General features: G+C 47.7%; 1 protein-coding gene across 6 annotated transcripts; it reads left to right on the plus strand.

Moving 5' to 3' along the window:
- The first annotated feature begins 7,030 nt into the window (after nt 1-7,030).
- On the plus strand, nt 7,031-25,098 carry EIF2D (eukaryotic translation initiation factor 2D). Of its 6 annotated transcripts, none has more exons than XM_070497090.1 (15): nt 7,031-7,361; nt 8,277-8,467; nt 9,551-9,634; nt 10,123-10,213; nt 13,188-13,295; nt 14,885-15,141; nt 15,612-15,729; nt 17,376-17,421; nt 17,847-17,950; nt 18,071-18,220; nt 18,585-18,674; nt 19,535-19,630; nt 20,698-20,818; nt 22,942-23,116; nt 24,896-25,098. In XM_070497090.1, exons 4-15 carry the CDS (start codon nt 10,128-10,130, stop codon nt 24,964-24,966), a joined length of 1,422 nt encoding a protein of 473 aa, XP_070353191.1. In that variant the 5' UTR covers nt 7,031-7,361; nt 8,277-8,467; nt 9,551-9,634; nt 10,123-10,127; the 3' UTR covers nt 24,967-25,098. The 6 variants fall into 6 exon arrangements, with proteins under 6 accessions (XP_070353191.1, XP_070353192.1, XP_044613861.2 ...); XM_070497091.1 differs by having other exon boundaries at nt 7,121-7,371; nt 8,277-8,408; XM_044757926.2 differs by having other exon boundaries at nt 7,122-7,371; nt 15,612-15,738.
- The last annotated feature ends 674 nt before the right edge of the window (nt 25,099-25,772 follow it).

The following is a 25,772-nucleotide window of genomic DNA, read 5'->3' on the forward strand; positions in this document are numbered from 1 at the left end:
GCTCCTTGAGACAGGGACTTGCTTGTGAATGACCTTCATATTCCCCACGTCAAGCACAGTGCCTGGCACACAGCGGGCTCTCAGCAAATATGTCAATGTCACCAGAATTTTAGAAACTACTCCCTAAGAAATAGAAGTCTCTATCTTAACGTCCACTATTCTCTTCAAAGTTGTACTTGCTGGTCACCCTGACGTGGGGGAGTCTTCACTTTTGTTTGTTTGCTTGCTTTTTAAGACAAAAGCCTGCTCTTGTCATAAAGCCTGGAAGCAGTCCTTCTAGGCTGAGTCCCCTCTAGGAGCCGCAGGGATCAGGGAACGTGTTCACAGTGGGCCCTAGAGAACGGCCTCTTCCTTCAGGCTTCCCGAGCTCCTCATGGGTCTCCCTACTGTCCCGAGCACCAGAGGCTGCTCCCTCCCCCTTGCCGCCTACTTTTGCTGCTCTTCTGGATCCAGACAGCCCTACTGAACTGGGAAATCACAGTCTTCAGTGAGAGAGAGACGCCTTTCAAAGCTGTACTTAGGATAGATCTGGTTTGTGCTCCTTAACCATACTGAGGAAGAAGTTCAAAAAAGGCACACTGAAGTAACAGCGATATCAAGTCTTCCTGGAAATGTCATGGCCTGCGAACTGGAGGGTAATGGGGAGGAAATTTGAGTTTTTAAAACCAACCTCTAAAAGAGCAATGAGAATGTTTTCATTTTTCCCTGGGATTTGATGATTAGAGGGTAAGACTTTGCATACTTTCTTTGGTCTTCAATTAAACAAATAGCTTTACTTGTAGACTACCCAAACTTCCTAGGAAATACCAGAAACATGACGGCGATCCCCAGACCACAGTTTCAGCTTCCTGTGCTCCTGATGTGTGCACCCGAATCAGCCAGACAAGGTTCACCAAGTGTCTTTTACAGGCCAGGCCCTTTGCTAGGCGCACAGCGATTGCTGCTCTGCATCCAGACCCCGTGACCCCATGTCATGACCCTCTTCCTCCTGGCCCTTCTTGTTTCTCAGCCACCAAGAACCATGTTCTCAGCTAACAGTCATCGAGTTTATACCTATCATAGGACTTGAACAGTTTCCATCCACTTTTCCTAAATAGTCCTCTCTTCTCTGGCTCTACCTGCCTTTCCCGGGTTGGACCTCACAGGTCATCAGCATATTCCCACCATAGGACCAGACATGAAAGGTAGGGTATGAGTATGTCTATGCAATATTTGGGACATATTTATACTAAAATAATATTCATTATTTTTCTAAAGTTCAAATTGAACTGGGCTCCTTGTATTTTTGTTTGCTAAATCTGGCACCCTTACCTATAGAGAATAAAATCTTCATCCGAAATACCTTGAATTAGACGTGAAATCTGCTCATGGAAAAATCACCCTGAGGAACTCCCCTCTCCTGCCTTCCCCCCAAAACATAAACCCTCACACACAATCAACTGCTTATAATCTTATTCCCTAAATCCTTTCTTAATTTTTGGATTTTTTTTTAATTACAAATTTTTCGAGGTAAATTTTTTTTTTTTGAGGAAGATTAGCCCTGAACTAACTGCTGCCAATCCTCCTCCTTTTGCTGAGGAAGACTGGCCCTAAGCTAACATCCGTGCCCATCTTCCTCTACTTTATATGTGGGACACCTGCCACAATATGGCATGCCAAGCAGTGCCATGTCTGCACCAGGATCCGAACTGGTGAACCCCAGGCCGCCTAAGCGGAACGTGTGCACTTAACCGCTGCACCATCAGGCCGGCCCCTGAGGTAAATTTCACACTCAGTAAAATGTGTACATCTTAAATGTATATTTTGATGAGTTTTGACAAATATATACCCCCATGAAACACACCCCCACATCAAGACATAGACTATTTCTGTAATCTCAGAAGGTCCCCTTGTGCCCCTTCCGGTTAATTCTCTCTCCCCAGAGCCAACCCCCGTGGATAAGTGGTGCTTGTTCTTGAGCTTCATATAACTGAGATTATAGAGTGTGGACTCTAGTGTCTGCTGGCTTCTTTCTCTCAACGGGATGCTTTGAGATTTGCCCACGTGGTTGCATATCTCCATAGTTCATTCTTTTTTATTAAGGAGTAGGAGTCCACTAAGTGGACAGACAGTAGGTTGTTGATCCAGTCACCTGCTGATGACCATTTGGGCTGTCTCTAGTTTGGGCCTTTTGTGAATACAGTTCCTAGGAACGCTGTATACAGATCTTTTTGTGAGCAATTTTTGTATTTCTCTTGTCTTAGTTTTCTAGGGCTGCAATGACAAATTACCACAAACTGTGAGGCTGAAAACAACAGAAATGTGTTCTCTCACGGTTCTGGAGGCGGATGTCTGAAATCAAGGGGTCACAGGGCTGGTTCCTTCCGGGGGCTCTGAGGGAGGGTCTGTTCCATGCTCTCTCCTCGCTTCTCGTGGCTGCTGGCAATCCTTGGCGTTCCTTGGCTTGTAGACACATCACTCCAGTCTCGGCCTCCATCTTCGCAGGAACTCCTTCCCTGTCGTTAATCCTGTATAGCCTGAGGGACAGTGGAGTGGAAGGTGGGTAGATTAGCAGGGAAATGGGGCGTTGTGATTAGCTGGAATGGATACTTCTGTGCCAATTCCCACCTCCACCCTTAATTTACAGGCTCTCTGCAGGCTGGGCTGCACCCCTAGACCGGGCTGAGATCACTGAGCCAAGCAAAGATGGTCTGTCCACTTCTTTTGAAAGCAAAGGAAGTAGACACCAGTGCTTGCAGACATGAAGCTGGTGTTCCTGTCCTTCCCCATAGGTTACCCGCTCCGTACATCCACCCCTAAATATCCAACCCTCTAGTACGCCAGGAGGAGCACTGCCCAGTCCCAGATTCTAGAAATTGTCTTGCCTTCCATCCTCCAGAAAGGAAATATTAGACAAAAGCCAGCCTGTCTGGGCTTTGCTTTGCTGTAGAGAGCACAAAACAAGAAGAATGACGTTCAGAAAAATACCCACAGCGCTTGTCCCCTGGGCCTCTTTTGTTTACAGCCTCTGTTGTGTGATCTGTGCAGTTCTAGCCATAGGTCTGATCACAGGGCCCAAAAGTACAGTAAGCATCAGTTAAAAGAATATTTCCCTTGGTGTCAGATACCACGTGAAATCCTGACTCTGACGTTTAGTGGGCATCTTGACTCAGCCCCAGGCCTTGAGTCTGGACTCCGCCAGTGCCCTGCCTGGGCTTCCCTCTCACGGCCATGAGAAGCCCACATCCACTTGCAGGGCTTCTATCTCCCTCAGTCGCCCTGCACCTTGCCATTCCCTTCTCCCTACCACATATGTCCAGCTCCAGAGCTTAAAGGGGCCTGGGAACACAGGTGATCCATTAAGGCAGGTTCCCTTCATTTGTGGAGTTCTCCCAGGGTCCATGAGTCCCAATAACAGGTTTCTGCCACAGGTTGTGGGGAACATTTTCACCTCAGATCAGTCCCTTCCGCATCTATCCCAGGCAAGGAAATAACTAATTTTCTGAGATGTGAAAGGTTTGACTTCTGAGCAGCTGTGAGAATCTTTTTCTGCCCAATTCCCAGGGTCTGAGGGCTCCTCCAGGCCTCAACCGGGATCCTCCAGATTCATTAACTTTGGAGGGGTATGAGTTTGAGGGAGGCAGTGAAGACGAAAAGTGATTTTTAAAAGCCCAGCAGAATATCTAGTTCAGGCAGTCCCAAGAAGAGAGAAAGGACAGGCGCATCAAATTCACAGGAAAGTCTTCCCCCTGCTGAAGGCAGCTCCAAGCTCCCAGCATGTGGGGCAGGCTGTTTGGGAAGTGGTTGCAGCTGTTCTCAGAGTGGGTGCCCCAGTCTCGGCTCCCATCCCGGTCAGGAAGACCAGGCAACATAGCGGTGCTGCGCTGGGCTTGGCGGAGCTCTGCCTTCTTCAAATTTGCCTTGTGGTTTGGTTTTGCAAGAGCAGCCCTGGTGCGCCTATCTTCACCTCTGTGTCCCCTTTTATATTGTGAGTTCCGTGAGGCCTTGCGATTCATAAAAAGCCGCAGATTTCATAGCAAAGATTTTATGATTAGAGCTCCTTCCTTTCCCATCCCCCTCCAACTTTGCATTAGTCAAACATCTTAGGCTTTTAAGTTTTCAGTTTTCACATCATAAGCAAAAGAGCCAGCGGAGGATGATTTCCGGGGAGAACAGCTGGACTGCACATAGCTGTGGATTCCATCACAGTGACATGGACAAATCGGTTGTTTTAGGATGTACTGGGAGTGAGACATGCTTGGGTTCCTGTATTAGTTTTCCTTGCTGCATAACAAACAGTCCCCAAGCTTAATAGCTTAAAACAACAATCACTGGGGCCGGCCCCGTGGCCTGAGTGGTTGAGTTCACATGCTCTGCTTCAGAGGCACGGGGTTTCTCTGGTTCCAGTCCTGGGTGCGGACATGGCGCTGCTCGTCAGGCTATGCTGGGGCAGCGTCCCACACGCCACAATGAGAAGGACCCACAACTAAAAATGCATAACTATGTACCGGGGGGGGGTTTGGGAGAAAAAGGAAAAATAAAATCTTTAAACAAACAAACAATAATCATTTACTACCTCATGATTTTTGTAGATCAGGAATTCAGACAGGGCACAGTGGGACGGAAGACTTGAAAACTTGTATGGTGGGGTGACTTGCCCGGGCCTGGAGGCTGCGCTTCCAAGGTGGCTCAGTCATGTGGCTGGTAGGTTGATGCTAGTGGGTTGGTTCCTCTCCACATGGACCTCTTACAGGGCTTCTTGAGTTTCCTCTCAAGATGGTGGGTGGCTTCCCCCAGAGCAAGAAATCTAGGAGACCAAGGCAGAAGCTACTGTCTTTTATGACCTAGCCTCAGGAGTCACACACTGTCAACTTGGCCGTATGCTATTGAACACAGAAGGCAGCCCTGATCTCATGCAGGAGGGGACCACGTATGGGCATGAAGACCACTGAGGCCCCTTTTGGAGTCTGGCTACCCTTATCTTCCTTCTGGCCTTAAATGTTTCACGTCTCTCTTACATGCAAAACATATTAACTCCCTCCCCACATCCCCAAAAGTCTCATTCCTTTATCATTCAAAATTAAGGATGTCATCATCAAAATCAGTTCCAGGTGTGGATGATGCGCCTCAGGTATATTTCCTTGAGTACAGCTGTTTGAGTACAGTTCTTGATGTAAAGATCTGAACAAAAGACACAGCTATCCGCACCAAACTCAACATATAATATTGGGATAGGCATAGTATAACCACTGAAGATACTCCCAAAAGAGGAGAACCTGAGAGGCACCCAGGAGCCACTGATTATCGTGAATAGGAAATCCATCAAGGCACATGTTGCCAGTTTCTTGATTAGGGCTAAATGCTTGTGAATGCTGGTTCTTGGCTCTACTCTCTGGACTCCTACTTCTGTCCTTCGTTTTTAAATAAAAGATAGACTGCGTTTGCAGCTGACCTAAGAGTGAGGAACAGGCTGGGAGCCCTGCGGGGCTGTACTGGAGCCACAAAGGGAAGGCTAAGGAATCTGGGCTTGTTGGACTCAGGGTTGCTTGCTGGCAACAGGGCTACTAGGAGGGAGCAGGCAGGTTCACGATGCAGGCAGAGAAGGTGGAATGGTGTCCACCCTGGGAAAGTGAGATCTTGCTCTGCCAATGAGGAGGCAGGATGCTGAGGTACAGCATCTCCCTGGGTCTTGGCTCCTACTCGTCAACCACAAATTTTTAAGCTGATAATCTATGTCTTACCCAGGACATCTGGTGTGTAATAGTTTCCCCTGCTTGAAATTTCTAATATTTCCTTGAATAACCTTCCTCAGCTTTCAGGGCAGAGGCTCCCTCAGCCACTGGTCTGCAACAGGCCTGATCAACGGCACCGAGTCTGACATCACACCCTACAAGTGTGGCGGGGTGGGGCTCCATGGGGACAAGGGTCTGTGCTGCTGTCCTCCTCTGTGTTCCTCTGACTTTGGCATGGTGGCTGGGGTGCTCAGAATAAAGGCCTGGTGGGTCAGAAGCATAGGAGGAGCCTGAGCTGGGTCTGGCCCTGGGCCATATTGGGGGCCCTTCCAAGAAAGGTGGTGGGTAGACATTGTGAAAGGCCTAATCTTTAGACAGCTAATGTGGAATTCTCCTTTATGCAACTATGTTGCCGAATCAAGCAATTCAGATTTTTTTTCTTGGTGGATGGTCACTCTGCTCTGAAGTTTTCACATGCAAAATTTAATTTAGTAGAGGCCAGGACCCCAAGGGTTTAATCCTTGTCTCCAGGGTGCACAGCTGTCTCCAGGAACCAATCCCTCACAGCTGAGACTGGTTTTCCTGTTTTGGACTAATATCTACCATTTACTGGAAAGTGGCAAAGCTGTGCAACATATCACATACATTACCTCAGTTGTTTCCTTTAGAAGCCCTGTGAGGTAGGTATTACATCCATGTCTCACAGAGAAAGCAAAAAGTAGCCGTTGAGCCGTCATCACACTGCTACCCAGAAGCCAAATCATAATTTGAGCCTAATCTGCCTTACAGATATTTTTTAATAAGCAATATGAGTTAATAAATCATAAACAACATAATTACTTTGGAACTAAAACCCCCCCAAATGATGCCTGAAACTTTGGGTACATACAAATAGCCAAAAATATTTTAAAATACTAGATTTGAAGATCATTTGTAGTTTTTTTCCTATAACCTCAGGGACAAATCTGGGACAAGAGTGGATTCCTTGTTATTATCACCCCACATAAATTAAAAAACACGGAGGAGAAAATCCTAGCTGAGGCCTCTAGTACGCAATAAAATGTAACGATCTTAATAAACAAAGCCCTTAAGAAAAACATTCAAGAGGCCTGCAAGTTTAATAAAACACAAGAGTTCAATTAATTTTGTGGAACTGCACCATGCTGAACGGAACGAGAGCTTGCAGAGCGCCAGCTCGGCGCACTTTAACGCTGACGGAGTGGAAAAGTACGACAGCGCCGTGGGCAGGGCCGGTCACCGCCCCGGGCGGCCCCGAGCCCCTCGCGCAGGCGCAGAGCCGGGCAGAGGGGCGCGGCGGCGGGGCGGGGCGTGTCCACACCCTCCCTCGCGGGAGTCCACCGCCTCCCCCGGGCCCCGCCCCGCCCCTTCAGTTCCCGGCCTCGCCGCTAGGGGCGGCCGCGGTCTCCGCAGCGGCAGCAGCCGCGAAGCTGCGCGGCGCGGGTTTCCAGCCGGGCCCCTTTGCCGGCCGGGCCCCAGCATGGCTGCCCCCAGGGCTGCGGGTCAGGGAGCCGCCGCGCTTTCACTCTCCTGACAGCCCCTGGCTTCTGTGCTCTCCTTCTCTTCCTCAGGCCACTCCAGCAGACATGTTTGCCAAGGCCTTTCGGGTTAAGTCCAACACGGCCATCAAAGGTTCGGACAGGTGAGGGAGAGAAGGGGCCTGCTCTGCCCACCATGGCACCCAGACGTCTCTCAAGCCCGGCTGGCCCACAGCCCTCTCTGGGCTCGGGCAGCAGACCTGGGGTGGCGGGCGAGGGGTACGGCGGGGAAGGGACCCCAGGGGGCAAGAGTGAGTTAGACATTTTGAGGGCAAAGATGGAGAGGAGGCCTGATTTATCTCCCAGGCTGCCTTTTGGATATTCTAATGAGTTTAAAAGAAAACGTAATTCAGTCCGCGCTGCGGTCTGTTTGGGGTGTTGTGGAGGATGCAAGCATGAAGGAATGCAGGGTCCCTGCCCTCCAAAGAGCTTAGAGTCCCTTGGACAGATCAAGTGGGGCGCTGAGAACTACAAATATTTGAGAAAAAGCGTCTAGTGATTACTTCTGGGGGGGAAAGGATGCGCCGCATGTGGTAAGGCGAACTGTATCTGTTCAGACAATGTTGCAAACGCAGACATCACGTTGGGAATTTTGGAACCAGAGTTCTATAGTTGTCATTCTTGGTGCCCTGGTATAGCTAGTCAGTCATAAGCTGGCAGATTTGCCAAGCATATGTGAGAAAGGAGCGGGTCTGAGGGCTAGACATGGAGTCAGGATGGCAGGGCTGAGTTTCCACTGTCGGACTAACTTGGTTTGCTCACTGGGTCTCAGTTTTCCTCTTTCTTTGTAAAATGCAAAGATGTGCCCCAGGAATATGTGAAAATAGATGAGACATTGGATAAGGAAGAGAATAGGATGTTTTGGAAGAGTGTGTGAGAATAGGACATCATAAACCAGACAGTTTTTCCTGGGCCCTCTTAACTTTATACTAAGTCCTTCTGAGTCCTCAGTATTTATTAAACTCCATCCAGGCAGCATTCATACCAGGTATTGGTGTACTTTCTGCAGGAGAAAGCTTCGGGCTGATGTGACAGCTGCTTTCCCCGCTCTTGGAACCGATCAGGTCTCTGAGTTAGTACCTGGAAAGGAAGAGTTCAACACTGTGAAGTTGTATGCTCACAGAGGGGATGCAGTGACTGTGTACGTGAGTGGTGGTAACCCCATCCTATTTGAACTGGAGAAAAATCTGTATCCCACAGGTATGGCAATAGGATGGAGATGCCCATTACTAGAGCCCTTGCTTAACATCTGTTTCTGCTTATTTCCTCCATTAACCTGTCTTCCTTAAAACAGACAAGTGCAGAATCTCCCAATATTATCCCTAAGAATCTTTTTTGGACCTAGTGGCCCTAGAATTGGGTCTTTCAAGACCAGAAACTACTATAGGAGGGAGGAAAAAAGGGCTAACAGAGGGTGGTTGCCAAGGGAAGTTCTGAGATGAAGGAACAATAATTTGTAGTGGGTTAACTAGCGATGAGCAGAGGTCTTGGAAAGGGTAGAATTTCAGGGCATTTAAAGAATGTTTCTTAAAACTATCACTAGCAAGATTTTCCTAAGCTACTGAAGAGATGCTGTGATAGGAAAGGAGCTGGATTAGTTAAACTGCATACCCAGCTGTCTTAGTGATGTACTTCAGTTGAGATATCACAGCTCAGCTCTGCCTGGTTCTCATGATCTTTGCTTTCATTCTTTGTCACAGATCTCAGAGACTCAGTGTCCTTTTTCTTTTCCATAGCTGCTGACACCTACTTTGTCACTTGGGGCTTTTTTCCCACCAAGCTTGGCTGCAGCAGTGCGATGCAGTCTCCTTAGGCCACTCCTACTGCCACTGCACTTTGCTGCTGTGCAAACACATGCCTTTTTGATCTAAGGTTTTACTGCTAATCACTATGGAAACAGAGGGAGTAAAAATCATAAACATGGGAAAGTTCCAAAATTTCTTACAGGCTAGCTCCCTGTTATCAGGTTACTTCCTTCTGAGGTCATAAATGGAGTCCTCGTTGGGGCTGTGTCCCACTTTCTCCACTGTGGCCATTTTCTGCTGCTGCAGTCCAGGTGGAACCACAGGGACCTCTAAGTCTCAAGTGGCATCCAGTTTCTTAAGTCTCCACCTTCTTCAAGAAGGAAACCTCTTTGGGCATCCCCTCACAACTTTCTCTCTAGCTTTGAGTCGAGTTTCTTTTCTATATCTTAATTAAAGTGACCTTAGTGGTTGGCTTTGCCAATTCCCTAGGGGATTGACTTTTTGGCAGTAAGTGTTTTCGGGGTCTCTTTTTGGACAGTGTACACCCTGTGGTCCTATCCTGATCTCCTACCAACGTTCACAACATGGCCACTCGTGCTCGAAAAACTGGTAGGGGGAGCAGGTAAGGATTTTCCTATATTCTGGCTATTGGCTGACACCTGCTTAGTAAGGGCCAACTACTTTAATAAATGTACCTGTTTCCTATGTTCACATGTTTAGAAAATGGAATTTTTCTCCTATGTGTGTTGTGTCTCTCACTTGGCTGCTTCCGTGAGCTCTCTGGGCTCCTCTGACCCTGTTGTAAAGCTTAAATAAGGTAAAGTGATGAGAAAGTACCTTGTGCACTTTACATCAATAAGCTGAATTTAGGAAACCAGGATAAGATGGATCATGGAATTAGACCCTCAGCTTGGTGCTTTAATTTGACCGCAGGCCCCCCTAAGAGGGAAAGGTCTGATACTCAGCTTGCCGTTTTTTATTTTCATTGTGAATAACGTAGGTGATACCAAATATCTGTTTGTTGAGTGAATGAATAAATGATGAAGTGAAAGGTGGAATTCGATGGAGGCAGAATGTTAGGTTGTGATGTTTCTGTTTTGTTTGCCGCAGATTTGATGCTGCCAGGATTAGTGGTGCCCCCTGCTGGTCTGCCTCAGGTACAGAGAGGTGATCTCTGTGCCATTGCCTTGGTGGGGAACAGGTACTGTGCCGGTCAGCTGTGCCTTTGGGGGAAACACTTAAGTAAAACTGGGGAGGGGGGAAGATAACTTCCAAAGCATATAGATAAAGGATTCGAAGAAAAAACAGGTTCTTCTGGAAGAAACAGAATGGGCCATTAGGGGAATGGCAGTGAGCCTGTGGGGTGTCCACACATCTGGGCCAAGTGTATCTGCAGCTGCTGCTGCTTCTTTTTCTCCAAATAATTTTAGATTTACACAAGAGTTGCAAAGATAGTACAGAGTTCTGATATACTCCTTACCTAGCTTCCTGTGATGACAACATTTTATAAAACCACAGTACAGTTATCGAAACTAAGGAATTAACAATGGTACAATCCTATTAACACAATTACAGACTTTATTCGTATTTCCCCAGTTTTTCCACTAATGTCTTTTTTTCTGTTCAAGGACCCAATCTAGGATACCACATTGCATTTAGTTGTTTTGTCATCTTAGTCTCCTGTCTGTGACATTTTCCTGGTCTTTCTTTGTCTTTCACGATCTTGACACTTTGTTCCATCATCCTCATCTTTTAGCTTTTTAATAGCTTTACTGAAATATAGTTTATATACTGTATAATTCGCCTGTTTCAAATGTACGATTCAATGATTTTAGTATATTTTCACAGTTGTTCAGCCATCACCACACTACTTCTTTTTAGAAATAAATTAGCGTGAGGGGATGGACTATAATTAGTTTTCAGGTGGTGAACATGATGTAATGTACACAGAATTCGAAATGTGATGTACATCCGAAAATTAAAAAAAAAGAAATAAAAATTAGGTTAATTGGCTCATCTCACCATTCCTTTTATCAGTTCCATAATGACAATAAATATTAGTCCATTTCTTCATGCCAAAAATAAGTAAATAAATAAATATAAATTAGCAAGTAATCATATGAACAATCCTGAAAAATTGAAAGCCCCCTCACTCCAAAATCCTTTTTTCCTGAAAGTAACCATTATCATTTTGATGCATATCCTTGCCAACCTTCAGTGCTTATATACATGGTCCATATAAAAATGTAGATTTGGCATATGTATGTTTAAAAATACAGACAATTATACTTTATCATTTTTCACTTAAGATAGTGCAGGCGTTTTCCATGTCATCGAGCACAGATATGCTGAATCTTTTTGCCTGCTGTGTGGTGATGGAAGAGATCCTCTCCTAGTGGATGATTATCCCCAATTTGTCTCTATCACAAACAATATCTTACTGATGCCTCTAGGGACGCCAGTGCCAATATTTTTTCTAGAGTGGATACTGAGAAGCAGACCTGTTAGGCTGAAGATCATGCGTATTTTCTGATGCCCTACGAAAGAGCTGTATCGGTTTTCACTCCCATCCGTGGGGTATATGGAGCTTCTTTTCCTACACTCTAACCAACACGGGATATGATGGGTCTTGTTCATTTGTGTTATCCTGAGTGAAAAATGACATCTCATTATTTTACTCATTGCTTCTTTGAGAGAGAAAGAGAGAGAAATTGTAGGCATGGGAGGGGTCAGTGTTTAAAGATCTTATTTTTGCTACTCATGTTCTCCCATTTTCCTTGAACTTTTTGGAACCAAGCACCTGGAAATGTTCCTTCCTTGTCGACCTGTAGCAAAACTTGCAGATGAAAGGCATGGTGGTATCATTGTTTTTCCCCCAGTATTCTATCCAAGATAGGAGAAAACTACATACTTTTTTTTGTTTAAAGATTGGCCCTGAGCTAACATCTGTTGCCAATCTTTTTTTCTTCTTCTTCTCCCCAAAGCCCCTCAGTACATAGTTGTATATTCTAGTTGTAGGTCCTTCTAGTTCTGCTATGTGGGACGCCCCTCAGCATGGCCTGATGATGAGCAGTGCTAGGTCTGTGCCCAGGATTTGAACCAGCAAAACCCTGGGCCACCACGGCGGAACACATGAACCCAACCACTTGGCCTTGGGGCCAGCCCCTACATAAATATGTTTTTGGTGTGCTCGGGGTACCTTCACAGTGTATATGGGGATGAAGCTTGGAGTGGTTTGTGGCAGGAGATGAGGGTATTAGGGGGTTTATTAAAAATACAAACCCTGTGAGACTGAAGTTCCTTCCAGGGCTGGAAGAAAAAGACCCCTCTTTTGGGAACTGGGAGAGGAGCCAGATTCAAAGTTTCTGTGGCAGGAGCTGACCTGTGGGCACAGTAAGTGGAGGCACCAGGTTAGCAAACATTTTTTTAAGTACAGGTGTTGGAAACTCTGTCCTTGATTTTTCTCCCCTGGGCCCAGGTGACCTTGCCAGGCTGTGTACTCCCCCACTGTCGTGCAGCTGGCCCCAGTCCTCACAGGCAGTGTGTGGGCTGTGCTTGAGTAACACTGCGCTGACCGAGCTGTCCCATTTGGGCTGTGGAAGTTTTTACAGCTACTATATATGTGGTTGTTTTTGATATTCTGAACACACCCGGTTCTTAGATAGATAGTTACACAGAGCAAGCCCTGTTATAAAGAGCCAACTCAGAAGGAACCTCTCTAGTTGGCACCACTATTTATCTCTTCTCTCTTCCCTATGGCATCCCTCAGACTAATTTACGGCGTGCAGATGGCTTCCCTTCTGAACTTGCATATAGGATGGCTATGCTTTCTTTAAGGAGGGGAGGTAATTGTCATTGTTGAAGTTAAAGAGAGGAAACTTTAAATGTCCTCCCAAGTCCTGCCTGGGTCTAATTCATAAAGGGAATGAAACGAGCATTGGCAGCATCAGCAGAGGAGTCACTCATGGAGAAGGGGACTGTGTGGTCAGGGGTTTTTGAAAGTGAGATTTATAGGTAATCTGAAGAAAACTGAGACTGGAGTGAGTTTAGTTTTGTGACACGAGTGGATGCTTCGGATGTGTGGCTGTGCTGTTTGTAGCGCGTGTGTGGAAAGGTGGTCCTGCTGTGTGCCCTCCTGGAAGACTCCCTGACCCTGTCTCTGGCCTCCTCCTCAGAGCCCCTGTTGCCATTGGAGTTGCTGCCATGTCCACGGCTGAGATGCTGACTTCAGGCCTGAAGGGGAGGGGCTTCTCTGTGCTCCACACCTACCAGGACCACTTGTGGTGGGTTCAGTGTTTCTTCTGTTTTACAGAGAGCCGAGTGGGTGGAGAGAGCACGGGGTCTGGGTCAGAAGGGAGAGTTTTGGTCCCTGCCCTGACCTTTGGCAAGCTGCTGACCCCGCATTAATTTCCTTGCTAACTGTGGAGAAAAGATTTGGGGTTTTGCCTCTTTGGAAAAGAATCACAGAGAACTTTGATTATTTTCTAGGCAAATTGAATCCTAGGCTGGAAGAAGGCCTTAGGGATTGTCTGTTCTGCCTCTCTTACAGTGAGAGTCTGCAGTTTTACAGCTCTGGGCCATCTGGCCTTACTGGCCACACACATTTAGGCATCTTCTGGCCCCAGGACGAGTGCTGGGAAATTCTCACTTCTGAATCCTGATCAAAGCAGAGTTGATCTTCAGGCACCAGGGGGATGACCTAGTCACTTTCATGTTCAGGTTTCACATTCCAGAGCACCTCCCCATTGTGGAGGTTACACTTTTCACTGTAATAGTTGCTTTCTGGAGCCATATACCAGTTTATTTTCTTGTCATTTTACCAAAGCAGTAAATAGTGCTATTCTCGAAAGCAATGTACCAGGTCTTTTGGCCAAGCATCGCGGCCTGTTGGTGTGGATTCGTCCTTACATTTTTAGCCCAGTCCTGGAGTTACTCATTTACAAGGATTGGCCAAGCCCCGCTTGCTGGAGGTACAGCCTCCTTAGCCTGTGTTTAGCAGATATTGGAGCGCTGCTCACTGATGTTCTCTCGGCACTTGGTTTTCTAACTCTTCTGAGAACGGCAGTCAAGGTCACGCTGTCTAAATTGTTTTATCAGCGGCTGCCTCTGCCCCGCTTCCCCCCAACTTTTCAACATGGTTATGGTATTTACCTGATCAGAAGAGCCCACACGTACACTCCGGCCTCTCTATTAGCAATGCTCACAAGCCTGGCTGCAGCTGTTAGGTGGAACTTTGTTCGATTTATGTGATCTTGCTGAGATGAAGCTTTTCACTTTCACTCTCTGCATGCTCTGCTATGTGGCACCACTGTTTTTTCTGTCTTCCTAAGGCTTAGTGGCATAAAACCATTGTAATCTCTGCTCTGTAAGTTTGATTGCACTCTGACTGACTGCAGAAGCACTGAGTTTGCAGTCTTTGAGCAGGCCCGGTGTGTGTACTGTTACATCCTCTGAGCCTTTGGGTTTATATTTCACCAAACTGGTACTGCAGATGCATTTGCGATCTTAATTTTGTTACTTAATTCAAAATAGTTTTGTTTTTAACCCATATGAAGGTAATACTTTTGGAGACTTCTCTTTAACTACTTTTTCTTTCATCTTTCTCTGATCTGGATGTCAGTTAGTATTATTATTATTGCTTTGGGATAGGGAGGAGGCAAGCATTAACTCTTGCCATTTCAGAGATGAGGAAATTAAGGCATGGGACTTGTCCGGGCTCACAACTGGAAATAGAGTTGAGATGAGAGCTCAGGCTCTCTGCCTTCTCCCGGACACTCTGCTTGTTACCCTCTCTGGACTACAGCTGACCCCCTAACCAGAGTGGGGAGTGCTGTGGCTGCTGCTTGGTGTTTCTGACATGAGCTTTTTCCAGGCGATCTGGAGACAAGTCCTCTCCACCGTCCATTGCTCCACTGGCCCTGGATCCCCTAGATCTCAGCGAAGAGAAGGGGTCTGTCCAGGCAGACCCCACCCTGCAGGAAGACATGAGGCGCTTGACCCTGGAGGGAGAGGAGGAAGAGAGTGGGGAGGTTCAGCAGATGTATGAGGAGAAGTCCCTCTCAGAAGCCTCAGAAGACCCCAGCCCCGGGGGCCTGAACCCAGACCCCACAGATAGCAGGACCCTTCAAGGTACGGCTCTGGGAGCGGAAGGGCCCACCTCCTCTCAGTTTAGGGGACTGGCGCGCCCCTTTCTGCTGCCCACTCGCGCGGCACCAATGCTCTAGGAGAGGAGGGCAAGGCCTTACTTCTGGTGGGGTGGCACAGCAGCCCTCGGACACCTCCCGGGGAGTCTTTTCCACAGGGGTCACGTTTCCCTGGCCGCCAGTCTGCCCTGGCATTTGGGCTGTTGCAGCCACAGAGCCCTGTGAGGTTTCCTCTGGCTCTGACTGCTCAGCCAGAGAAGCATTCACTCTGCTCTCTGGGGTCAGCCCTCTTTAAAGGCTCACTGCTTGAGAGCGTGTGGGAGCTTCGCGACCTGGGAAGGGTTCCTCTGGAGCTAAGGGGTGAGGCAGGGGTGGGGCTGGGCGAGAGCTTCCCTGGACTGCGCTAGGCGCTCTGTGGCCCTCAGGAAGGTTGTGGTCCTTGTCTTTTCCTTGCAGAGCAAATGGATGAACTGTTGCAGCGATGCTTCTTGCAGGCTTTGAAGTGCCGAGTCAAAAAGGCTGACCTCCCTTTGCTCACCAGCACTTTCCTTGGCAGCCACATGTTCTCCTGCTGGTATGGAAGGCATGGCGTGGGCTGGAGGCCAGGGCGTGGGTCTCTCTCTTACTCCTTGGCGGTAGGACAGGGCAGAGGGGCAGTTGGCTGAGGGACATGCTGTGGAAAGAGTGGAGTGGAGGGTTGATCTGGCAGGTATAGTAGGTCCTGAGTTTTAGCAAAAGGATGTTGAGGAAATGAAGGTTAAACTTCACAAGATTCTCTGAGCACTGCCTCTGCTGTGGTGGTTCTAGGCTTGCTCTCACGATTCGGGCAGCATGTCCTGTCCAGGAGGCGTCCTCGTCCTCTGGCAGCCTCTTTGTCAGGAGGCCTCTTCTGGAACGTTCGACCCCTCACACTTCTGCTGAAAAGTAGGCAGGCCAGATTAGGTTGTATCAGGAGGAAGAATTCGTGCAAACCCCCCAGCCCGCCTCCAACCACAGGCCACCAGGAGAGGGAGGGTCACATGTGGATGGAGCCATCTGGGTCCAAATGCCAACTCCCAGGCTGCTGGAGTGAATTTGAACTCGTTGCCGGCCTTCTCTGAGCCCTAATTTCCAGCACTTGTAGGAATGCTGTCAAGGTTAAATAGCCTGACATTTAATAAGCACCCAATCAATATTATCATGTGAGGAGGTTTGCTCATTGATTTTTACCCTAAGACTGAACTTCTTTGTTAGAATTTTGCTTTGTTTTTTAAAAAGTGGTTTTAATATACTTCTCTTCCTATTTACGTGTGGGTTTCTTTGAGGCGTCCTATATGAGTGTGGGGTCTGGGGTGTGTGGGGGATGCTTGGTGATTTGTCCTGACCTTGCTGGGTTGCAGGTAACTGAGAGAGGGATCCTGGAATCTTCTCTAGGATAGAGATTCTTAACCTGGGTTGGGCTCTAGAAGGGCCCCTACGAATCGCGCTACTATTGCTTGTCACATTTTGAGAAAAGATGTAAGTTCTGGGGAGAGGGAACGATGACGGCTTTTGTCAGGAACCTCCTCATGAAAACTAGTACCCCTTGGCAAGGAGTTAGCAAACATTTTCCATAAAGAGCCCAATAGTAAATATTTTAGGCTTTGAAGGCCATACAGTCTCTGTTGCAGCTACTCAGCTCTGCCCTTGTAGCGCTAGGGCTCCGTGGACGGCAGATGAATGGGTGTGGCCAGACTCGCTGGCAGGAGGTGGTCTGCCAAATCCTGCTCTGGGTCCGGCTGCCACAGTGAGCTTGGTGTTGGACAGGTTCACCCTGAAGTGAAGCTTTTGAGGCCACGGAACGTTGTCTAGTTTGAGAGGAATCTAAAGTCTACCCAGTACAGTAGCTGCCAACCACATGTGGCTATTTAAACTTAAATGAATTAAAATTAAATAAAATTTAAAATTCAGTTCTTCAGTCACAGTAGTCATGTTTCAAGTGCTTAATAGCCGCATGTGGCCAGTGGCTACCATATGGAGTAACAGATAGAGAACGTTCCATCTTTACGAAAAGGTCTTTGGATGGCCAAACACTAGAGTCTGTATTCCTCTCTGATGCTGCCATGGGCAGAGTTCTGGAGCAGTGGCCTCTTTCCGAGCATGGTGGAGGAAGGCTGAGGAGAAATGCCCTCCTCTCAGTGTCAGGCAGGTCCCACCACGACTGCTTTGTTAGCGTAACTTGCCTTTTCTGTCTGCCATCAGCCCTGAAGGACGACAACTGGACATAAAGAAGTCAAGCTACAGAAAGGTAAGCAGGTCCCTTCTCTGCATGTCACACAGAGTTGTTAGGGCCACACATGACATGAGCTGGATGGACACTGGAGAAGCCCTGTCTCCAGGGCTCAGGCTAGAGTTAAGCTTTTTGATTCCAGGTATAAGGGGGGGAAAGAAAACTCTCCCTGGGCTGAGGCCGTTGGGTGGGCATCCACTCCCCTCCCTCCTTTTGACCCCTTTATGTCTGATCAGAGTTCTGAGAGGCTTCACCAGTCAGTCTCTAGCAGCTTCTCACTCCTGACCCTCAGGGTGGGGGCCTCCCAGTTCCTAGTTCAATGAGGGCAGGGACTGTCACATGTCCCTCCCAGGAGCTGCCTTGCTTGGTGTCTGGCCCATCATAGGTGCTCAGTGTGTGTGTGCAATCGATGAGGTCCCCACCACCGGCCCTCTCTCCCTTAGCTCTCTAAGTTCCTGCAGCAAATGCAGCAGGAGCACATTATACAGGTGAAGGAGCTGAGCAAAGGGGTGGAGAGCATTGTGGCTGTGGACTGGAAACACCCGAGGTGAGTGCCGGGGGCCTGGTCACCGTAGCTCAGCTGGCCCCAGGGCACCTGGGCCACGGACTGGGAATTGCCGAGACACTAGTATAAATGTGTTTTTTCTTTCCTTCTGCTGGGTTTTAGGATCACATCTTTCGTCATACCCGAGCCCTCCCCGACCTCCCAGACTATCCAGGAGGGTAGCAGGGAACAGCCCTATCACCCTCCAGATATAAAATCCCTCTACTGTGTCCCAGCCAGCATGACCCTGCTCTTCCAGGAGTCTGGCCACAAGTGAGTTTTTGGAGAGCAGCCCTTCTCTGCCTGCTTGGTGTTCTGGCCTGTAGTCCCTCTCAGCCTGAGTAGTGTTCTTCTGTGACTGGCAAACCTGCTCTGCCCCATCCCCCCTCCTCCCAGATCCAGCCGAAGCCTCCTTCCCCTGGGAAGTGTCTCTGGACTAAGTGAATGAGAGTAGGTCTCTCCTTTTTCTACCTGTGATTACTCTTCACGTGGTCCTGCTCGCCTCACTCAGGAAAAGGGAAGAAAACAGAGGTCGAAAAGCTGAGGAAAGCACCCTGCAAAGCAGGGAGTGAGTCTTGGTGTGTGCACTTTGCTTCCCGGCACGGCGTGAGTAACCCCCCGGTCACTTCTCACCTAGGAAGGGGAGCATTCTCGAGGGCGCTGAGGTCCGAGCCATCATCATCAGCTACGCCAAGAAAAACGACCTGGTTGATGCAGACAACAAAAAGTGAGTGGATGGGGAAGAGGAGGCTGTGGGGGGGATGCCCACCTTTTGCAGACTTCGACACGTCTGCTGTCTGGGAAGGAGGCGTGTGCAGGAGATCACAGCCTTTTAGGAATAACCAAGACTAGTGGTTTCTAAACCCTGGGCTGTGGACACCCGGCGTTATTGTGTAGGGTGTTCAGATTCACACGTGCTGTCAGCGTTCACTGTAGACTGGACGAGTATTATCCGTACAAAGCCACTGCGGATTTTCAAATGCAGATGCTACTATGAGGAATAAAATGCAAAACTTTTGAAAAAATTTTACTGCAGTCATCATAGCTTTTTGGTGCTCTCTATTTTCTTTTAGGCGGACATCATTACATTTCAGTTTCTGTGTAGACTGCACCACGTCCACCACCCAGAGACTGATTACCATCCACCACCACACACGCGTGCCCTGTCACCCCTTTCACCTCCCCCTTCCCCCTGCATTCTTTATTGTCTTAGTAAGTGGGTACAGAAGGTATATTAAATGAAGAGCGTTGTGTTAATTTCTTTTTTTACTTTCTAAAGAATCCTCATGATCAAAAAGTTGGGAACTCCCGGCCTAATCATGGTTAGTAGCAGAAGTGAACCAAGAATCCTGGTCTTCAGATTTTTCCCATCTTCTTTCCCCTGCACTGCCTGCTTCTCCCTTGTTCTCAGAAAGCATACTTGCACTCCCGTGCATAGGGTACATTGCTTCATGGACTGTGGTCCTGTCATTGGTTCTAATAATCCTGAATGACCATAAAGGACATGTAAGAGACGAATCCTGAGCTGGCCCTTGGGTCTGAAGGGGCGGGGCTGGGATTTCTTTATTGTCTCTTTTTTCCCTTTAGTCTTGTGAAATTGGATCCCGTCCTATGTGACTGCATCTTAGAGAAAAACGAACAGCACACGGTCATGAAGCTTCCATGGGACAGTCTCCTGACCAGGTAGTAGGGATTGGCAGCCCCTCCCCAACATTTCTGTCCCCTCCCCTTAATATTTATCACATCTTACTACTTTTAATAAGAATCTCAAAAAGATTTAGAAGCAGAAAGAAGGCTGGGTGGGGAGTTGTCTTAAAGTCTTCAAAGGAAAGATTCTGATACTCTTTCTTTGCCACAGAACCAAAACTGAAAGTAACTTATATCAGGACTTAGCAGACGACAGCCAGCAGGCCAGATCTGGCCTGGCACCTGTTTTTGTAAATAAGGTTTCACCGGAACACAGCCACATCCATTTATTTGTGTATTGTCTGCGGGCTGCTTTTGTGCTACAAGGGCAGAGTTGAGTAGTTGCAGCAGAGACCATATGGTTTTTAAAGCCTAAAATATTTTCTTTTTTTGTTTTTTTTTAAAGATTGGCACCTGGGCTAACAACTGTTGCCAATCTTTTTTTTTTCTGCTTTATCTCCTCAACCCCCACCTGTACACAGTTGTATATCTTAGTTGCAGGTCCTTCTAGTTGTGGGATGTCCTAAAATATTTTCTATCTGGTTCTTTATAGAAAAAGTTTGTCAGTCCCAATATATATGATGGCAAGAGAAAACTGGCTGGCTAGATAAAAGGGAGAGGTTCCTCGTGATAATGGCGCTCTATGAGAAAGATGCCTTACTGGAACATGTCAGGGACGTGAAGCAGCACCTTACTGGGCTGGGTGAGGGAGAGTCTTGAGCAGGTGGTAAGCTCCACAAAACAGCCGGGGCGCATTTTCAGAAGACCAGGTCGGTGGGCATCTTCCAGGGGCTCAGGTCACTGATGTTCCCTTCCCTGAATAAGTGGTCTCAACTGTGGCCGCACTTTGGGGAGCTTTAAAAAATACATATGCCAGTCAGAGCTTCTGACTGAATTGGTCCGGGGTGCAGCTCCTCAGGTGGTTTGAATGATTCTGAGGCGCAGACGAGGGCAAACCACCGCCTGCAGGATCAGCTTTCGCCCAGCCGCCTGGTAGCAGTGGGGTGTGAGCAAGTGGTTTCTGTTGGCTTTATCAGTCTACAACTCATTAACTCCTGTTTCAGGTGTTTGGAGAAATTACAGCCTGCCTATCAAGTGACCTTTCCCGGACAAGAGCCCATTGTGAAGAAGGGCAAAATCTGCCCAATTGACATCACTCTAGCACAGAGAGCTTCTAATAAAAAGGTAATTTTAAAAAGACAGTGCTTGAAGAGGGTGATTGAATGTCCCTGCTGAGTTCTCGTCTCTCATGTGACTGGAGGTGGAAGATGGGCCTCAGAGACCTCAGAGGGCATTTATGCAGCACCCGTGTTTATGAGATGGCTCTGGGCCCTGTATAAACGGGTAAGCTGACCCCCTTGCTCACTGCCCTCCGGGATTTTGTGCTAGGAAGCTTGCTAGAGCCTGGTTCCAAAGGTAAACAAGATTTTAATTTTAGTTTTTTCTTAGAACTATGTTACGGGCTTTCAGCTCTTACTCATTCTGTTCCCTCTTGGGCCTTGCTCAGTGAAAATATCTTGTAAAGAATTCCTGAAGGAACTGAGCATGTTTAGCTTGGCAACACAAAGTCATAGGGAACAAATTACATCTGTCCTCAAATCTGTGAAAAGCCGTGCTCGGGAAAAAGAGCGCACTTACTCACAGAGTGCCCTACTACAGACAGAAATGGGATCAGCCTGTGTGCCCTACTACAGACAGAAATGGGGTCACTGGGTGGAAATCCTGAGACAACAGACTCGGGTTCAAAATAAAGAACTTTCTAGTAGTGTACGGTTGTGAGCATGGACTTTGGGATTAGAGGCCTGGGTTCAAATGTGGCCTTTGCCTCGCTGCTTGACCTTGAGCCAAGGTACTTAATGTCTTCTTGCCTGAGTTTCCTTATGTGAAAATTGGGGATAATACTACCTCATCAGGCACTGTGAGGATCAAACGAAGGAGCACAAACGGTCGCAGCACTTAGAATAGTAGTTGGCATGTCACATTCAATAAATGAGAACCTTGATAGAATTAGCAATAGCCACTATTTCTCGAGGGTATAATTATGTGCCAGACTCTGTAGTAAGCAATTTCTATGTATACTAGTTTATTTAAACACTAATTTTTTATATTAATAACAACAATTAGGACTGTCCAAAATTGAAATTGGCGTTTTCTAAAATAAGGAGTTATTTTTCTGGACGTCTGCAAGGAAAGGTTAGGTGACCACTTGGGGAGGGTGGAGTCAGGGCTTTCTGCATCAGGTGAGGTGTGGGAATGTCCTCGTGATTCCGAGACTCTTTGGGGCTGGAGCCCCAGACAAGCCTACTCTCTTTGGAATTTCTGTAGACTTTACTGAAAGCACCCTCCCGAACCTTTCCTGGTGGTAATGCGTTTTACCATCTATAGTCGTGAATGAGAGAGAACTTGTTTTAAAGAAACAGGGGGAATTGTGATTTTTAAAAAGTAGTACTGGTTTTTTTTTTCCTCAAAGTCACATATTTGTCACTTGTGAAGCTGATGAATAATAGAAAAATGCCTGTGTTACGGATGAGATACTTGGTATTAAGGAGTTATTGTTTGTTTATTTTTATTTTGTTTTTATTTTTTAAAAGATTTTACTTTTCCTTTTTCTCCCAAAGCCCCCTGGTACATAGTTGTGTATTTTTAGTTGTGGGTCCTTCTAGTTGTGGCATGTGGGATGCCATCTCAGCATGGCTTGACGAGCAGTGCCATGTCCGTGCCCAGGATCCGAACCAGCAAAACCCTAGGCTGCCGATGCAGAGCGCGTGAACTTAACCACTCGGCCACAGGACCAGCCCCTGTTTATTTTTAGATGTGATGATGGTTTTGTTTTTATGTTAAGAAGAGCCCTTATCTTTTGGAGATACGTACTGAAGTATTTGTAGATAAAAGGATCAGGTGTCCAGGAAGATTTGCTATAAAGTGACATGGGAGTAGGGTGCGTGGGGATGCGCTGCATCAGGGTTGGTCATGAATTGATCACTGTTGAAGCTGGTGATGGGTACAGGGGAGCTCATTATACTATTCTACTTTCATTTATGTTTTAAATTCTCCATAAAAAAAACTTTATAAAAACTATATGCTATATGTGGCATAGAGTATCTATCCCACTAAATATATGACACATACATTGGACAGGATCAAAAGAATCAATTTAGAAGCACAAAAATAAATTATTTGGCTGAAAAGGTACCAGGGTTGTAGGGATGGTGAACATAGCAGGGTGAGGAGGCTGCTGAGGCTCCAGAAGGCCCTCTGGAGAGGAGGGCTTTTGGTCCGTACCCACCATCAGTCTTCTGTCCCCACAGGTGACCGTGGTCCGGAATTTGGAGGCCTATGGTCTGGACCCGTGCTTGGTGGCTGCCATCCTCCAGCAGCGATGCCAGGCTAGCACCACCGTCACTCCGGCCCCAGGGGCCAAGGACAGCCTGCAGGTCCAGATCCAGGGAAACCAGGTCCACCACCTCAGCTGGCTGTTGCTTGGTGAGCATCCTCTCTGAAGAAGCCAAGACGTGGGTCAAACTTGGCAAAAATCTTCCCACCAACCCAACTCACTCTAGTTATAACACATGTAGATATTATATATATATAGCCATATAGTTTTTAGCAGCTAGCAAGAGGTGGAGCTAATGTTTGAGTCAGATCCTTTGGCTTCCAAGTTCAATTCTCTCTCCACCATACTCTTAGAGTAGTTTTCTTCCTGGTTTTCTCTTTTATAAAACAGTTGTTGAGCACCCAAGCTGTACTAGGCCCCTCGCTGGGCTTTTTGCAGGCATGATCTCTCTCAATTATAGCGAGGCTTGCAGGACTGATTTTGCTTTGCCGATGAGGAAACTGAGGTTCAGAGAATTCGGTATTCTGCCCTGAGACATTCAACTGGGGAGCGCCGCCACTGGGCGCTGAGCTTGTGAGATACCGGAGCCTAAGTTCTTTCTACTGACTCTGGGCCACCTGGCCTCCAGTTTGTCCTCAGTGCAGGCTGTCCTCTACATCTCTGCTTGGGCCAGCTTTCTAAAACAAATGTGATCACATCACTCCCCTCTGAATGACTTTTTTTTTTTTTTTAAAGATTTTATTTTTTTCCTTTTTCTCCCCAAAACCCCCCGGTACATAGTTGTATATTCTTCGTTGTGGGTCCTTCTAGTGGTGGCATGTGAGACGCTGCCTCAGCGTGGTTTGATGAGCAGTGCCACGTGCGCGCCCAGGATTCGAACCAACGAAACACTGGGCCACCTGCAGCGGAGCATGCGAACTTAAACACTCGGCCACGGGGCCAGCCCCTGAACTACTCTTGATGCCTCTTCGGTGCCTTCCAAATCACTCCTAAGCTCAACAGACAAGACCCTCGCGTCTGACCCCCAGCTTCCATTCAGGCGTCTCTGGCGGCTCCCACCCGGTCCTGGGCCTCGGCCATGCTGGCATCCTTGCTGCCCCCATACACCACGCACGTTCACACGGGGCTCTCAGCTCTGCGCTTCCCTTGCCGGCGTGCCCTCCCACAGCCCAACTCTCCCAGTCGTAGAGGCTCATTGGCCCAGCTCAAGGGTCATGGAGAGTCTCTCTCAGAGCATGGCCCATTTTTCCTTAAATTAGCATTTTAAAAATTGCTAATGGAGCACTTTCTGTTTGTGTTTCTATTTCTGATAAGTGTCTGCAACATGGCTCATTTTTTCTAATGTCTGAACCCCTGTTCCACTGAGCATCTCGAGTCAGAGACTTGCCTTTTTCATCCTTTTTTCCTTCTTGGAGCCTGGCACATAGTGAATGCTCAACAAGCAGATTTCTTCTGGGGCCTAAGGCCGCTCCCAGCAGTTCACTTACAGTTGAGCCCCTTTAATAAAGCGAAGAACCCATGTGAGGTGCTGAGAAGAAATACGGGGGAAAATAGCCAAACACATGGCTGAATACAGACATGTTCTCTCCAGGAGAACATCATAAATGCCTGAAGCACACGTAGAAGGGAGCTGCCAGTGTGAAAATTGCTGAAATACACACTGCAGCTGCGAGGGCTAAGGATAAATGGTGCATCCCAGAAGGCTTCCCGTAGGAGTTGAGTTTGGGCTGGGAGCAGGTCACACGATGGATCCTTTGAACAGAGGCTTCACAGCAGGAGTGAGCACCCAGTGGGCAAGAGGGCCAGGAGGTAGCTGTGCGGTTCAGGGTCGGGGTTTGGGCACCAAGGAGGGACATTGTGAGACAAAGCTGAAGCAGTAGAGAGCAAGCTCATGCCCCACTGAGGAGTTTCTGCTTTCTGGCTTGTAGAAGAGTATCAGCTTCCTCGAAAATATGTCCAAGGCCTAGAAAAGGCCCCCAGACCTGGCAAGAAGAAGTGACAGACTCTTGTTTCATGCAGTCGATCCAGTGGAAATCCAAGCTCTGGGCTGGTAATTTATATGAGCGCTTTCAGCTTTTGCAAATAAAAAAATATAATTCTTTACCAAAATAAATTTTTATTCTAATCTAAATCTGATTCCCCTCATGTTTCCTCCATGTGGCTAAAAGGTTGTGCTAAGTTTCCAGACCAGCGGCCGCTTTAAATGGACGGAAGAGGCTGTGGTGGAGCCTTTCCATGCGTGTGGCTTCAGTGGTCTGCTTCCTCCCCTGCTTTCAAGCCCGCAGCCAGCCAGAGTTCAGGCAGGTGGGGCCTTCCCTCTACCAAATACTCCACAGCCTCTTGCTCATCTATTCCTACTGCCTAATTATCCTCCGAGCCCCCAAATAGATCCTTCACGTCTCTAAAGGGTTATTCATAAGGAAATCAGAACGCAGCTGTTCTCTGTCATCAATCAAGGCAAAAGAAGAAAGGATTGACCCTAAATTGCAGCAAAATTTAGGCTAGACGGAAATGAGAAGCAATAAAAGCACATTAGGACACGGTTTCTACCTGACGGTGATTCCTCCCCGACGTTGCAAAGTGCCGCTAACAGTGGTAAATTGTGATGTGGCTGCAAGGTGGTGGTTTTGTTAGAGTGAAGCATCTTATCCAACAAGTGCTTTCTGTAGCCCCAAACTTCTTAACCTGGGGCTCGGGGAGGGGTCTCTCGCTGGTCTTCCGAGGGCTCCTGCACTCCCTGAGATGGTGCACAGGTTTGGTGTGATCATTTTCCTAACTGAGGTCACCACGCTTTTGTCAAATTCC

Source organism: Equus asinus, chromosome 25, assembly GCF_041296235.1.
Source record: "Equus asinus isolate D_3611 breed Donkey chromosome 25, EquAss-T2T_v2, whole genome shotgun sequence".
In the NCBI taxonomy this organism is placed as follows: domain Eukaryota; kingdom Metazoa; phylum Chordata; class Mammalia; order Perissodactyla; family Equidae; genus Equus; species Equus asinus.

What these genes read in the sequence shown, in the direction of transcription:
- EIF2D (XM_044757926.2), top strand. Translation starts at nt 7,316, where the DNA reads ATGTTTGCCAAGGCCTTTCGGGTTAAGTCCAACACGGCCATCAAAGGT. An exon ending in ATTGCCTTGGTGGGGAACAG is followed by an intron (nt 10,214 to 13,187) that starts GTACTGTGCCGG and finishes CCTCCTCCTCAG; the next exon opens with AGCCCCTGTTGCCATTGGAG. An exon ending in GTGGACTGGAAACACCCGAG is followed by an intron (nt 17,951 to 18,070) that starts GTGAGTGCCGGG and finishes GCTGGGTTTTAG; the next exon opens with GATCACATCTTTCGTCATAC.